This window comes from Anarrhichthys ocellatus, unplaced genomic scaffold (genome assembly GCF_004355925.1).
Source record: "Anarrhichthys ocellatus isolate YVR2014 unplaced genomic scaffold, GSC_Weel_1.0 scaffold25, whole genome shotgun sequence".
NCBI classification, from domain to species: Eukaryota; Metazoa; Chordata; class Actinopteri; order Perciformes; family Anarhichadidae; genus Anarrhichthys; species Anarrhichthys ocellatus.
This window is the reverse complement of record NW_022280055.1, coordinates 1,417,630-1,433,271: the sequence shown is the minus strand read 5'-3', so window position 1 is coordinate 1,433,271 and position 15,642 is coordinate 1,417,630. Positions and strand designations below refer to the sequence as shown.

The following is a 15,642-nucleotide window of genomic DNA, read 5'->3' as shown; positions in this document are numbered from 1 at the left end:
GTGTGTGTGTGTGTGTGTGTGTGTGTGTGTGTGTGTGTGTGTGTGTGTTGGCTGGTGCCGACAGATGTGAGCACTTTGTGGGGTAGCTTGTCTCCGAATGTCCTCGCAGGCATACACACACACACACACACACACACTGATCATGTTAACACACACAGCCTGGGGACCCTGTAACATTACTGCAAGGCGAAGTGTGAAAGCATCCTCCAAATGGCCCATCTGGAGCCCAGGCCCCCTCAGTGACGACGGGAGGAGATCACCAGCATGAAACTCGTGTGTCAACATATTTTAATTGAACATAATCGTCCCAGTTTGCTGAGGCTTATGTATGTTTTTCAGGCTATGAAACAGGTTATTGGATTTGAGGTTATGAAGCTATTTGTTCATGTTGGAACATGTTCCTGTGTTAGCGCTTTAGCTTGAGCTGTAATGAGACTGGTTCCACCAGGGGAAGCATCGGCACATGCAGGCGCATATCGGAACGCACACACATGCAGAAAAAAAGAATTATTGTGCACACAAAAAGGCACACCCACGCAGACCTTGTAATTGCAGTTTTGTCTTTATTTGAAGTTTATTTCGTATAAAAACTGGCTTTCAGGTGATGCCTGTGTTCCTTGACTATCTACTAGACTGCAATACAACCTTTGAGTTGATTAATTGATTAGATGGTTGACAGTAAACTAATTGACAACTATTTTGATACTCGTTTAATAGTTTTTTTTGACCCAAGAAAGTGCAGTGTCTAGTTTAAAGTTGTTTAAATGAGTGTTTTTTGAGAAAGCTGCATCTAGCAATACCGGAGGCCAAGCAATCAGCTAGAATGTCTTAGGTTTGGACTGTTGGTCAGAAAATACAATACAAGACTTTTCCCATCACTGCTCTTTTGTCTCTCCCTTACCTTAAGCTTTGGGTCATTTAAGTACAACTTTCTCAAATGGATACAAACATGATGATGAAGTAATAACATTGTGTCTAGAAAAAGAAGTTGCCCTAAACCCAGCAGTGACTCGTGACTGAGAGGATTCAAAACTATTAACATGAAGTGGAAAAAACACTTCTTGTCTGCTGATTCAAACATTGTTGATTCAGTGCCCATATATGCATGCATCAAAGTGACATATGCCATTAGTCGATAAGAGGATGTTCGCTATCGTCCCGTCTGTCAGTCCTCAGCCTTCATAGCGTATCTGAGTTGTTTACCGCGTGTGAGAACTTGTAAACCCGAGCTATCAGTAATCCTTCCACACGCTGATGCGACCGGTCAGGCAGCGAGTCCTCGACACCTGCACGATCTCCTCAGAGTTGACCATGCGCCGGACCGGTGAGTCACAGAATGCAAAAGGTCTCACGGCTGATGATCATTAACAGCGCAATAGACTTGAGAGTAAGTCACAAAAATGAGACTTAAATCTTGGACTTGACGGCTGTGAAACACGATTCAGAGACAAAAAATGATCTCTGGTTTTTAATAATAGAACATAAAACTTTCTATAAAAAGTGAACTTTTCAGACTCAAAAGCTTGAATTTATACATGTGCACGCAAAGGAGAAGTCACGACGTCATGTTACGGCTACCAAGGCAAACGTGATTATAATAACAAGCGACGGCTCGACAGCAGACTGGGGGCGGCATGGCGGGCAGGAAAGCCAGTCTTCAGACAGTCGGAGATGAAGGTATTAAAAGTCAACGGATGTCTCTCTGCTTTGCTCCGCAGTGAGCTATGAGTGAAAGATGATAGGGTAGAGAGACAAGATAGATTGGTAGGGGGGGGGGGGGGGGAGAGCATGACAAGCAGGGGGGTGATAAGCTATGGGTAAACAGTTCACGGCAGATTTCCTTTTACAGGTGATGAATGACAACAACTGCTCACCCCCTCACTCTCTTTCTCCCTCCGCCTCACTTTTTGATGGCGACGTCCTCTCCTCTGTTCGTTATAGCGCACCTCTCCGAGCAAACACTGTTAGAAAACAGAGACGGCAAGCGGTGAGGTAGGGGAGAGGAAGGGGGGGTTTCTTTTTGAAAGAGAGATGGTGTTGGAGGGCTAACGTATGGACAAGGAGGGAGGGAGGGAGGAAGAGATAAGTAAGGATGAGGAGAGAAGTTATCAGACCATGCGGTGATGAAATGAGATGGTGGTAAATGGAAGCACCTGTTGAATGCAGCATTATTGCAACACTCTACTTGAATTATAGACTCTAGAGAAGCAGGTTAGCATTAAGACACAACAACCAGGAAGTAGACCATCACTTTCCACATTCTGCTGCTTTTCTCTTGTTTTCTTTCATTTGTTTGAGTCGCTTTTCCCTCTCGTGTTTTTGTGTGTTGAATACAGATAATGGATGGGTAAAAAGCAATAGATAGGCTCCCTCCTTTCATTCTCTACCTTAACTTTCATTACTTTTTTTTTTGTGGCAGCCATTATATGTGATTATTAAGATCCAACAGGAAGTATCTCATCTATCCTTCCTGACTTGGTGGCCTGAATGTATAAATCCAGCAGCAGTCAGGATGGCAGCTTTGTATTTATCCACTTTAGTGCACATCACACCAGCAGCTGTCACTGACTTTCTGTCCATCCTGTGAAAGCCAACATTGGATCCTTCACTTCCACTGCAGATTTAAATGGCGATAGTCTCTCTATGTAGCCAGAACGCATCTAGAACTTCAGAGGCACAGCTTCTGACTTGGTAACAATAGATTTGATGGTTGATCAAGCTTGTGATATGCAAGCAGAGCATTTGTTGGTTATGTAAGCTTCAGTTTTCTCCAAGCAACGGCATTTCCAATGTTTTGCTGTGTTTGCATTTTGTTTATTTGTACATTCTGTATGTGCTCCGAGCTGTTCTATTTACGGGCTAATGGAGGCTCCGAACGACTCGATATTCTAATATTCTCTTCTGAGATTTAATTTAATAAACCTTATTTTCAAAAATACACAAATACAACAATGAAAAACGTAAAAGGGTGAACTAAAAACAGAACATAATTTCATGCTCTCATTTCTTTTGAATGTTATATATAGACAGTAATAGCTCAATCTCTCTCTCTTTTCTCAGGTCATATTTGAAGCAGAGGTTCCGGACAGCAAAGCCGGCTTCATCGCCATCGACGACATTCAGGTGCTCAGCTACCCGTGCGGTGAGTCATTAGCATGCCAGCAATTAGTCCTAGTTCGCTGAATAGACGCTGATGGCTTTGGCCACTAATTAGACTGTACCTGGGATGGTTTCTGTTGCACTCGAATGGGCAGATAAGTGGGAAGGTGACACTGGAGAGGAGGGAAGCGGGGAGAGGAGAAAGACGAGTGGTGGAGAAAAATGAGAGAAATAAAAAGGGAGAGAGAGAGAAAAGGAGTGAGTGAAGCAGGAAATGAGACAGTTTTAGGGCAATCATAGAGAGAGAAGATTCTGACCACTCAGCACTTTCTCTCTCGTTAACCCACATGTACACACAAACACACACACACACACACATACACACACACACACACACACACACACACAGGGAACAGTAGCTGTCTTGTCTCACACTGACAGGAAAGCGATGAGGGCTGCAATCCATTTTAAATTCTCGCTCCGTCTCAAGTCGTCTTCTCTCCTTCGCTTGAGTGTTTCCTTACTTCCAGAGGCCAGAAAAGAGACGCGACGGCAAACTGCGACTGTTAACAGAAGGGTCTGTTAATCTAGAGCCACAGGCAGGTTCCTGGAGGGTCCCCTGTGTTTGGAAAGGAAACAATTACAACTCCTTTTTGGTCATCCGTCTTGTAGCGCCACTGAAGTCTCTCAGGGCAGTTTTGTTTCTTAATAGATTCTATTGATTAAAAGTCACAAAGATAAACTGTCTCGCTCCGTCCTCTGGTACAGTTTGTGAGGTCCTGGTATCAGCGTTGTCCATGTACCTGTCAGAAGTCGGCAATATATTTTTCTGACAGAAGTTCCCGCACGTTAATTTTGTCAATGAAGTGACCTGGAATATGAGAAACGTGTAAAAAGAAGAGCCCCAGTCTTTTAAAGGCAGAGGAGCAGGACTCCTAATGGGAAGGAGCAATTAGTACTTAGTCTCCACAGTGGAAGCATTCATTCTCACAGCTGCATTTCTGGACACAGGTTTGTGTGTGTGTGTGTGTGTGTGCGTGTGCGTGTGGGTGCGCTTACATGAATGCGTGCGTGCAAGCTAGTGTGAGTGTGTTTTCATTCCCCATGCTGTCTAGGATTGCAATCACCTCCCCAGAATAAGAATATCATAGCTGAACTGCATCTTCAGGCTCTAAAAGAAGGTTTATTTCACATCTTAGCGTGGTCGTTAAGAATTGGGAGCGATACGAATTATATATAGCGGATGTGACATTGATGTTGCCTCCAAGCACTGTTTTTCATTTGACTCCAGTAAAACCTAATCGCAGTAATCACAAACTCATTCCTTAGGGTTGGAACAGATCCTGAAATGTGTACAGCGTGTTTGTGATAAGCTGACCTGTTTGTGTCTGTAACTCCCTCTGGCTCTGTCACCTCGTCTCCAGACAAATAACGTTAAACCAAAAACACGAACACAAACTGTATAACCTTGGTGCGGACTCCATCTAATTTGTTTGACCTAATTTTCTCTGTAGATAAATCCCCTCATTTCCTGCGTCTCGGGGACGTGGAGGTGAACGCCGGACAAAACGCCACATTTCAGTGCATCGCTACAGGACGAGACACATCGAAAAATAAACTCTGGCTACAGGTACAGCTATAAAACATGCATGTGCACACGCACACACGTGCAGCACACACACACAGAGCGGCCCCAGGCAGTAGCAGCTAACATGATTAAGAGTTTAATAGCTGCTGATTTCATTATGGCTCTATTGTAGCCATGACCTTCAAAGCTGCTGTCAGTGCGAGTACTGCGTATATGTGTGTGTGTGTTTGCACTTGGGCATGTGTGGTCCAGTGCTACCTTGTGACCTTGAGCAAGGCAGTTAACCCTTCACCAGCCTCTGCAGCACCTGATTTCTGTCCGTGTGTTTTGTCTGCGCTCCAGAGGAGGAACGGAGAAGACATTCCCGTGGCTCTGACGAAAAACATCAACCACAGACGCTTCGCCGCCTCCTTCCACCTCAAAGAAGTAACCAATCAGGACCAAGATCTGTACCGCTGCGTCACTCAATCAGAGCGTGGCTCCGGGGTGTCAAACTTTGCGGGTCTTATCGTCAGAGGTGAGGATTTCAAAAATATTTTCAGGGTTATTGGATTGTTTTGTTATTCCTTTAATACCTGTGGTTTCTTTTGTTTTCTCTAATATAATATTTGATACCTCAGCTTTAGCAGATATCTTTCAGCGGTAAGTACGGGGCCTCAGTATGATTGGATTCTGACTGCGCCCAGGACCGGCTACCACACAGTGGTTAATGATGCGCTATCGCGTATGTAACCCTTTTACCCCCACAAACTAGTAGTCACTCAATGATGCTTACTCTTAACCTTGGAGGTAAACACTAGGCCAGCGATTCTCAACCTTTGGTAACTTAAGGCCCACTTTTGATTGTTAATAATTTCCAAGGACCACCGTCCCAAAATAAATGAGAGAAAACCCCCACAACATGACCAAAGACTGTATGCGTCATGCCACTGTCAGCTGTAAGCTCCTGAGCTAGTAGGCAGACATGCTAACGTTTGCAGCTCACGTTAAAGCAGACAAACACATTGTTTAATCCATTTCTTACGGTTTTGCTCCTCTGTTGATCTCTTTGGAAAGACAAAAAAAAGAACAGAAATCTAAAGCCAGACAGAGCCTTTGTGTCCACAGTAGTTACAGATGCTAAGCTAACATTGGCAATCGCTGTAAGGCAGATTGGTTTAGCGTACGGTCAATTATAAAGTTGACTCATATATACAGACACACATAGTGTTATGGGTAACTTTTTATTGTGCTTATATTTTGAAATGTCAAATGTCTTTCCAATCAAATGTGCATTCACTGTGTCTGACTGATAAAATGTAAGTTACTACCACAATATAGACTAATGAGGAGAGTTTCTCTCTGAGTATATTTAGATGTGTGTATGCCAGCCTTGTGGTTGTGTGTGTATGTAGTGTGTAGAGCAGCTGCATTAGTGTCTATGTGCACATGTGTATAAAGGAAACTGTGTGTGCTCCAGCTGTCATGTGCAGCTGACATGTGGTTAATAAGGTGTCACCAATGTGTGTTTTAGACGGGATGCTTTATTCATTCACATCCAATAGCTTACATATTCAATTCATCTCCCACAGAGAGAGAAGACAGGGGAGGAGGGCCGAGAGAGGGTGAAGGCGAACGAGATTCACAAAGAATGATAAGGGGGTGACAGAAGGGGGGGGGGCAAAGAGAGAAGTGGTGATGGTGAGGAAAAGTTAAATGTAAATAGTCTACTCATTATCTCAAGAATATCCATATCAGAATCAGGAATACGTCTGAATATGTAAACAGCCGAGCCGAGTTATGTTTATTATTCCGCAGACTAGAAAGAAATGAGAAATCAAAGCAGAAACGAGCACCATGAATATGAATTTTTTGCTGGTGTGGCTCAGATAATGGAGCTCTTACACTGTCCAGATTAGGGATTCGACTCTCCATGTCGAATTGAGCAAGGCACCAACACCGCCGAGGTTGTGGGTTACATCCCCCCCACTGGGACGGTGTTCTCTTTGGACGAGAAAATATGGCGGGTTTTTTTGGAGACACACTTTTATTTCAGGACCTCGCTGATTTAGTAAGAATACATAAGTGGCTATTTTTTATTTATCGTGAACGTCTTTTTGAAAGAAGGCGAAGAGGAGAGAGATGAGGGATCCACACAGCGGGAGACTTGTGTTTTAACATGAATAGGACCGATCTACATATATGAAAATAGATTCAGGTTCAATAAGACGCAGTGAGTGACACATGTTTCATAGCCAGGCATCGGCCGCTTTCTCAATCTGCCAAAAGATGCTTTTGGAGCTCTGAGGGATATTGCAGATTATGAATATTGATCCAGACTCTTGGTTGTTAGAAAGATATCACAATTAAAGAAGGAGGACTGCGCGTATGAATGTGGAAGGAGAGGAAGCCTCATGTTTATTTATTAGAAATATCAGATCGGAGATGAGAGCCAGAGAAAAATCAAAGGAACAGGGAATATGTTTATTTCCCTCCTTGAAAAGTACGCGTGTTGGAAATTTGCGTTTCCTGCAGGACATTGACGACCATGAATATGGACAGAGTTAAGCTGCATTATTAATGTTTTAGCTCTGAATATTCTGCTTAAATATTTATTTATTGTGAAATTGAAAAGAGGAATAAAGATGAGGGATGATTACTAGAGGAATGGTGTATCTGTTACAAATCTGATCAACAGAAAATGGAAGAAAGAAACATAAGAAAGTGCCCAAATATGACTTGTATGTATTAAAAATGTTTGACAGTAACCCAGGTTTTATTTTCAAAGGCTGAAAGTGGTCTGCTGATGTGAGAATGCCTCGCTGCAGGAATGCACAGGCCTAGTCTATTGATATTTATAATATGTAGATGACAGAGATGTGCCATTATGGTCTCCCTCTGTGTGTGCTGGAGCTGTCAAGATCAGAGAAAAGAAGCACATTTTGTTGACGCAGAGGTGCATCATGGGAGCACGAGAGGTGTGACATGGAGTTTCCCAGATTATTCTTATAATCGTGTGTTTTTCGTTCTTCCTTGAGCAGAAATATGACAGTTTCTTTATTATTAAACTGCTGATAATTTCTCCAACGATAAAAGATATTCAGTTCATAACTAAGTATAAAATAGTTTTTCTGCTAAATTCCTTTTTTATTCTAACAAAATAAAGGAAACTTCTCAATTATGAAATATCGCCTAATTGATGAAGATTATGACTTAGAGAAGACATGCCATGCCATATCTTGTTGTTCAACAGTTTCACAGATGTAAATATATAATTTGTACATGCATAAATCCTAAAAGCATGTTGGACATCATTTCTAATTTTCACATGCTTTTAAGATTTCATTATCTTCATGAAATGGAGTTTAGATTAACCATATTGTGAGGTTTCCCTCAGGAGTACTCGCTCCTCCTCTTCATCATGTGATGCATCCACACATTTCACAAAAGCAGTAACTGGTCCCCAAACCTTTCAAACATCTCCTGTTTGATGAAAAAAGTTTTACTGTCGATGTACAGTTCATGAACAGTTAATCGTGTGTGTGTGACAGGCAAAGAAGTATGAGAGAGTCTGACTGTGTGTGTGTGTCACTAGTAGTTTGGTCAGAGCCGAACTCTAATAAAGCCTTGCCCTCTGGTTCCTACGGTGACAGAGCGCATCATCACGCCAGCTCGTATCACACTCACACACTCACACACACGCACGCGCACGCACGCACGCAGTCATACACACACACACACACCATGCCAGCTTGCATTACACGCAACCCGTGGCCTAAAAAGCTCCTGCAATATTATTGTCACACACATGCACACAAACATGTATCAGACTTAAGAGGATGCACAACTGTCTTAAATCTGTAATGGTCCACTTCTAAAATGCCCGTTTCTCCTTTTTAACCTATCACACACACCCACATGCTCACTCTAAGTAATAGTGACAGGTGAAGCTTCAGGCGCTATGGAACTATAGAAAACCTACGACCACTGTTGGCTGTCGATACGGCTGAAACACACACATTTGCACACTCGTATGCACACTCCTCTCGTGTTCTGGAGGTCAGATGTCCTCCAGTGAGCTCCACAGTGATGTCAGCAGCAGTTTGTGTATAGTAAACTTTATTGACAAGGTTGCTGACGATGGACAAAGAAGAACATGCCTAGTGGGCGCCAGTCACCAACAAAATATCAGTCTATCCTCTTCCTTTCTCTCTCTCTCTCTCTCTCTCTCTCTCTCTCTCTCTCTTGTTGTTGTTTGTTCACGGCATCATAAATCTTAAATCAGAGAATCTACCAAACCCTCTGCAGTTATATAAAGAGAGTGAGTGACAGTGAAAACAAATGAATCACGCAGACGGGTGAGGTCAGAAAACGACACAGACATTTGAAGTTTTCCCAATGTTGATTTGTTTTGTTATTAACATTTACATTTGACCCATAAAAATGAGGAATGATGAGAGGGTTCACACTTGTGATTAATAATACAAAAGATGCAATCCCTTCGCAAAACAACACCATTGATGATTTGTTAGATTTTTTTTAGGTCAACTGTACAAATGACAAGTGACGGAACAGAAAAAAAAAGAAGAAAAATCAAAAGCATGAACCCGTTCCAGCTTTTGTTTTCTCTGGAGTCACATAATGACCCACTTACATTCCTTACTGTTTCTTTTTATGTTTATTATTTATCTTTTAGATACTCAATAGCTTTTGGAGTAACACACAAACATGTATTCAAGTTAACACACAGATAGACCTACTGTTTTGGATGCTCGAATACATTTATCTCTGAGTTTTTGCTTTATTTCTTTCTTTGTTAATCATCAAGTTGTTGACTTTGTTTATTTGACGGCGTTGCAAGATGACATGTTGTTGACGTTGTCGGTTTTCTAAAGTCGCTTGAACATTCATTATCTGGATTCAACTCTGTCTGCATACGCTCGTGTGTGTGTGTGTGTGTGTGTGTGTGTGTGTGTGTGTGTGTGTGTCTTCACTTGCATGTGCTGTCAAACTGCAGTGTTTCATCTGTTGCTAAAAAGACACTTCCCAGCCTGCACCTCTCTGACAGCCATATTCCACACACACACAAATGCAAACACAAACACACACACAAAGAGAAAAAGAGGTGACAGCAATGCAAAATATAGATATTAAAGGAACAACATGCACAGTAACACACATGTACACACATATAATTTTAGATAAAACTTACTTTGATATGATATGATTGAAGCTGGATTGCAAAAATTATCACATTTTTCCCTATCTTCATACTGATAGCCTGGTGGTGTGTTTGAGAATGTGACTGGGAGAGATAAAATCCATATGATTTACTGTATGTGAGATAGAGTGTGTGTGTGTGTGTGTGTGTGTGTGTGTGTGTGTGTGTGGAGAGGTGGTGATTAATTCATGTGTTGATCTGTGTGTGTATGTGTCAAGTAGATAAATCTTTGGTGCGGTGTGTTTTATGGCCGTGTGTGTGTGTTGTGCTTTGGGCGTGTCAATCACAGATGCGTGACAGTGAGCTCTGATCTGACTGACTGGCCCTGAACCATCAAACATCCGTCACATTAACATGGAAGTACAAACACGCAGTTTTTATTGACTGTGAGCATCACGGGACGCAGTACACGGTGGAATCACAAGACGTACGTCAGATGAAATCTACAGTATATGAATATATAATACAATGATAATTTAATTTTATGATTATAAAAAAACATCATTGATCATTCAGTCGATTTATAGTTTGGGTTACACATATACAAAGTTTTAACCTCACCCTTTATGAAATATGATCATATCCAAGTAGATTTTCAATGTCATAACTGAATAATTAGCTGATTTTGAAAATGTGGATGTGACGCAAGACTTCAGAATGAGACTACTCCTTGAGTGAGACTTGGTTAGACACAATAACAACACACCAGATCAAGCGAAAGGTTATTGCTCTGTAGGGTCCTCTCCATAATGTCTCCAGATGGTTATGATAACAATCTGAGCCTGTCAGTGGAAAAAAAACAAGCACCTTTAGTGGGCGTGAATTGGCTTGGCGGCACGCAATTGCCCAGAAAAGTTGCGTTGCAGCCTGTTTAGCATTAGTCCTATAAATCACAACCGCAGTCTGACGAGGTTGTTGGAGAGCCAATTTTTATCTGTTCATATCAGATCATTCTAATGCATTTCTCTGCATGACTTGCAGCAAAAGATGTTAACTTTGCATGTTATCATTCACTGCTTGTGCACTGATGGACTTCATGAAACAGGCAGCAGAAATCACTCTTTAATAACAACTAAAGAAGAAACTGATAAGATAGGGTATTGTAGGATTCCCTTCAATGGCAAAATAAGTTTTAAAATGTATCACTCATGCAGCCTGTGAGAGAAGAACACTCTTTTCCCTTCATATCATTTCTTTTTAAACTGATTAAAGTTCTTTGACCCCCCCTCCTGCACCAGATGCAAAATATATCACGCTAGCATTGTGGCTTTTTCTGTAAGTATCCAGTCATGTCTGAAATAAGCTGTAGGGAACATTTACATAGCAGACACCCATGTCTGAAAGACACAGAAGACATTACTTTTAACAGATAGACAAAGCCGGAAAATGTATATATTCCATGTGTGAACGGGTCCTCAAAGTATCGGCCACTACGGTAGACGATATCTGAAGCTGCTTCCCAATAGAAGCCTCCAGCTTCTTGTTTTGAAGGTGGAAGGCTTTTGATGTGAAGCAGCTCCAAAGGGTGTGTTTGCATTAACATTAACTTCATTATAACTCTGACAACGCTGCAAAGGAGAGTCAACACGTGGAAGCAACATGGCTACTTGTGTTGTAGATGAAAGTAACTAATTTAATCCCACAAATATCCCGTGTCAGCTGTTTGCGAGGCTTTGTGTCACAGTGACCACAGGATGTTGCTCTTCGTGTCCCGGCCCTCTTCTGTTCTGCTGTGACCTTGTTTAAGTGTGTTTCATTTGTCCCGCGAGGCTCTTTGGAACCCTTTCTTTTATGATCTTGTTTTCTCTCCACAGAGCCGCCGCACCCCATCGCCCCACCCCAGCTGCTAGGTGTCGGCCCTACATATCTGCTGATTCAGCTGAATGCTAACTCCATATTTGGGGATGGACCTATTATACTGAAAGAGGTATGTTCAATATGAGACCTTGTTTGGTTTGTTTTTTTAAGCAAAATAAAGAGCGTAAAAATCACCATTTATCCTTTCACAGATAATCCGGAAAGTAGAATGACTTCTGAGCGACATACTGTATGTCTATGGAATAGTTCAGCATTTTGGAAATGATGCTTATTCTCGTTCTTGTTGAGAGTTAGAGGAGAACTTCGATGCCACTCTTGTGTCTGTATGCTAAATATTACGCTACAACTAGCAGGTGGGTGGTTAGCTTAGCATAAACACTCAAAGTAGAGGGAAACAGCTTGCCTGGCTCCCTCCAAAGTTAATGTACCTACAGAGTAAACAAATTACACATAACCAGGCGGCAACCTCCGGTTCTGTTGAGTGAAGCTCATTCTCTCTACTGACCGGCAGGGGGCGACTCCTCCGCTTGCAAAAAGAAGTCCAATTGTGTGGAAGTCTATGAGAAAATTACCCAACTTCTCACTTGATTTAATACCTCAGTAAACATGAGTTTATGGTCTCAATCTCTAGTTTCAAGTCTTCTTCAATACAGGATGATGTTCATTTCGTAAATTGTGGTCCCTTTCAGAGTAAAACAGACCATAAAGCGGCGTATGATTTAGGGCGGGCTTACTGTGATTGACAGGTCGCTGCCGCTACCAGAGCCGTATAGGACGTCACTACGTGACCCCCTCCGCATTACAAATATGGTAACTTCCATTCATTGGTTACGAAAAAAATCGCCGAACTTGAGGCTTTAAAACAGCTGTCCATAAACTAACGGGGGACGTCACGATGACGACGTCCACTTGTTCTATACAGACTATGGATATAACATGTTAATCACTCAAATTTAAAGGTACTGGTAGGTGCTGGATTATTAAAATATTAAACAGAGCCAAGCTAGCCCATACTCCCTGTTTCCAGTCTTTATGCTAAGCTAAGCTAACTGTCTCCAGGTGGTGGTTGTATTTTTAGTGTTCAGACATGAGAGCGAATTGATCCTCTGTTCTTGCACCAAGAAGGAAATTTACCAAACTCTCCAACTATTTCTTCAAACGGTGGTTTAAGTGTTAGTTTTGGACTAATGAGTTAATATTTTAGTGTAAATATTCATGATCATGTGTGTGTATTTATCACGTTTAGGTTGAGTACCGTATGACAACAGGCAGCTGGACGGAGACTCACGCCGTGACCTCTCCCAACTATAAGTTGTGGCATCTTGACCCGGACACAGAGTACGAGATCAGAGTGCTGCTAACCCGACCGGGGGAGGGAGGGACGGGCAAAGCTGGACCACCGCTCATCACCCGGACCAAATGTGCAGGTAGGACATAGACGCATACATGCGCAGCTCGACTTTACCCGGGTCGGCTTGTGCACGCGCTTTTTTCTTTCTGTCTGATTATCTATTGATCCGTCTGTCTACTTGTGGTCTTTTTTCCGTCTTGCTATCTATATTTTAGTTGGTAGAGTGATATTTACACTATGAGGGGCAGAGAGAAGAAAGGAGGCGAGAGTTAGTCAGTCCGTGGTTGCTCAGTGATCTGAGAGACAGAGTGATTGCAATACTGGAGGCTCCCCCCCCCCCCCTTTCTCCCGCTTTTTTCCTTTATTCTCCCACTTCATTCCTGATTTCTCGCTGCCTCTCCTCCTTTTCTCCCATAGCTTCCATTCTTCCTTCCATATATCTCTTTTTCTACTTCGTTCCTCGTCACTGCCTGCCCTCGTTCTGATTGCCTCTCTCTCTCCCAATCTCTTTCTCTCTCTCTCTCTGTGGATCAATAGACGGCGGGCAGAAACACTGTCTGACATTTGTAGAAATAAACGACTGAAATATAAACACAGCTAGCCTGAGGGAGAGACGGAGAGATCGAGGGAGGGGTTGATGTGCGAGAGAAAGAGGCAGAAAGCGAAGCAGTGAGCTTGAATGAGAAACAGAATCAAGGAGTGATGGAGAGACAATGAAAAACAATAAGGCTGGAAAAGAAAGAGAGGAGAGAATAGAAGCGGAGGGGGGGAGGGAGAGAGAGAGAGAATGATGAAACTGGAGAATGAAAATGAAAGAGAGATGAAAACTCATAACCACGGGGCCTGACGGATGTCTGCCAACCTGTGTGTGTGTGTGTGTGTGTGTGTGTGTGTGTGTGTGTGTGTGTGTGTGTGTGTGTGTGTGTGTGTGTGTGTGTGTGTGTGTGTGTGTGTGAGAAAGATCCCGTATGTGTGTTTATTGACAGAGAGGAAGTCATAGACTTGTTCAGGCGACTCATGTATTGAACAGTTTCCTGTTTGACAAGAAAAGGAAATTAATCTTCCTCTCCTCACTCACGCAGGGACACGTTTGAGTTAAATGCGATAGCTCATTGTGAGCCACATAATGTGTTGATATCAGACCAAAGCAGGGAAATGTGATTATGAATTTAGTGGATTACAACAAACAATCCTCTGCATCTGAATCATTTTTCTACTGACTTGAAAGTAAAGAGAACAAATCTTCACTCTAGCGCTTCAGCACATGTCCTGATGAAGAAGTTATCTCGTTTTATGTTCAGCTTCAAAAAAAGATCTTCATGTCTGCTAATAGGGCACGGCTGTTCCACATCATTTATATAAAAACAGGTTCATTTCTGAAAGCAATGCAGAAAAATAAAGACCTCCCTACATGTACAATCTCACTCTGCTTTTTGGGCCAGTGTACTTCACGTTGTTGGACGTTGCAGAACCAATTGAGGCCACTTCACCAGAATTACCTCACAGCGCAGCGCTGGACCGAGTGAAGTAACTTAACATAACAGCCCCTGAATCCACAATTATAATGTTGTTACACTTTGAAACAAAATACAACACAATAAGTGAGATTTACAGTTGCTGGAATGCAGATTTTATTATATTTATATATTTATATATAGCTATATTATATAGCTGTGCCCCTGTTTTCCAGTCTTCTTGATTGGCTCAGCTAACTGGCTGTAGCTTTGAGGATATAACCATCGGCAACAAAGCGAGTGTGCATGTCTCCAAAAATGTCGAACTATTCCTTCAAGAAACAATGTTCAACCTAACTTTTAGTAAGGTAAGTCTCATTTGCATAATTGAGAGTACATATAATCCCAATGCTAAATTCAATACTATACAAATTGGACACAAATCCTTATACTACTTTCTGACTTTTTTAATTATTGTATAGAAAAATTCCTTCCTGTCTTTCTCTTTTTGTTTCCAGTGTTATTAAGGTCATTGAAACTCTCACACACCCACACCTGGAGATAGACTTGTGTGTGTTTGTGTTTATTGAGACACACACACGGGGTAGCAATGCTATTTAAATGGTAATGATTCCTTTGCTTTTTCTGTTTGGTTAGGTTTGTCTCATCCCACCACCTGTAGTTTACTGAATATTTAGTTCAATGCGAAACAATGAAGACATGCACGCACACACTCGCACAGGGAAATGTGTGCACAAACACCAGGCGTAAACCCAAGCATGCCACCACACAAAACACTGTTTAATTAAAAAACAATAAAGTTAATAAGATACAGAGCAGAAGTCAAACACACGGCAGAGCAAACAATATGATAAGAGGAAGGATTTCATCTCCTAGTCTCCTTCCTTCCTTTCCTCTTTTCATCTCTTCTTCTTCACTTTTTTTCTCTTCCCTTTCTACTTCATTCCCATGCTCCCTCAGTCTTTCCTTCACTCCCACTCCTCTCGAATTTTCTTCCATGGTGATTCATTGCTCTTGTCAGAAGGGTGAAAAATAATCAACTTGAAGTGAGGAGTTAGTGATTTTGTGTGTGTGTGTGTGTGTGTGTGTGTGTGTGTGTGTGTGTGTGTGT

General features: G+C 42.1%; 1 protein-coding gene across 24 annotated transcripts in view; it reads left to right on the top strand.

Moving 5' to 3' along the window:
* The window catches only part of ptprk (protein tyrosine phosphatase receptor type K), a 63,186-nt gene that overhangs the window by 11,629 nt on the left and 35,915 nt on the right, over positions 1 to 15,642 (top strand). For all 24 annotated transcript variants that reach the window (XM_031861474.1, XM_031861470.1, XM_031861473.1 and 21 more), the window contains exons 5-9: positions 3,061 to 3,142; positions 4,614 to 4,729; positions 5,030 to 5,204; positions 11,702 to 11,814; positions 12,952 to 13,132. In XM_031861474.1, the coding sequence (XP_031717334.1) occupies positions 3,061 to 3,142; positions 4,614 to 4,729; positions 5,030 to 5,204; positions 11,702 to 11,814; positions 12,952 to 13,132 (667 nt within the window). The remainder of the gene's footprint in view (positions 1 to 3,060; positions 3,143 to 4,613; positions 4,730 to 5,029; positions 5,205 to 11,701; positions 11,815 to 12,951; positions 13,133 to 15,642) is intronic.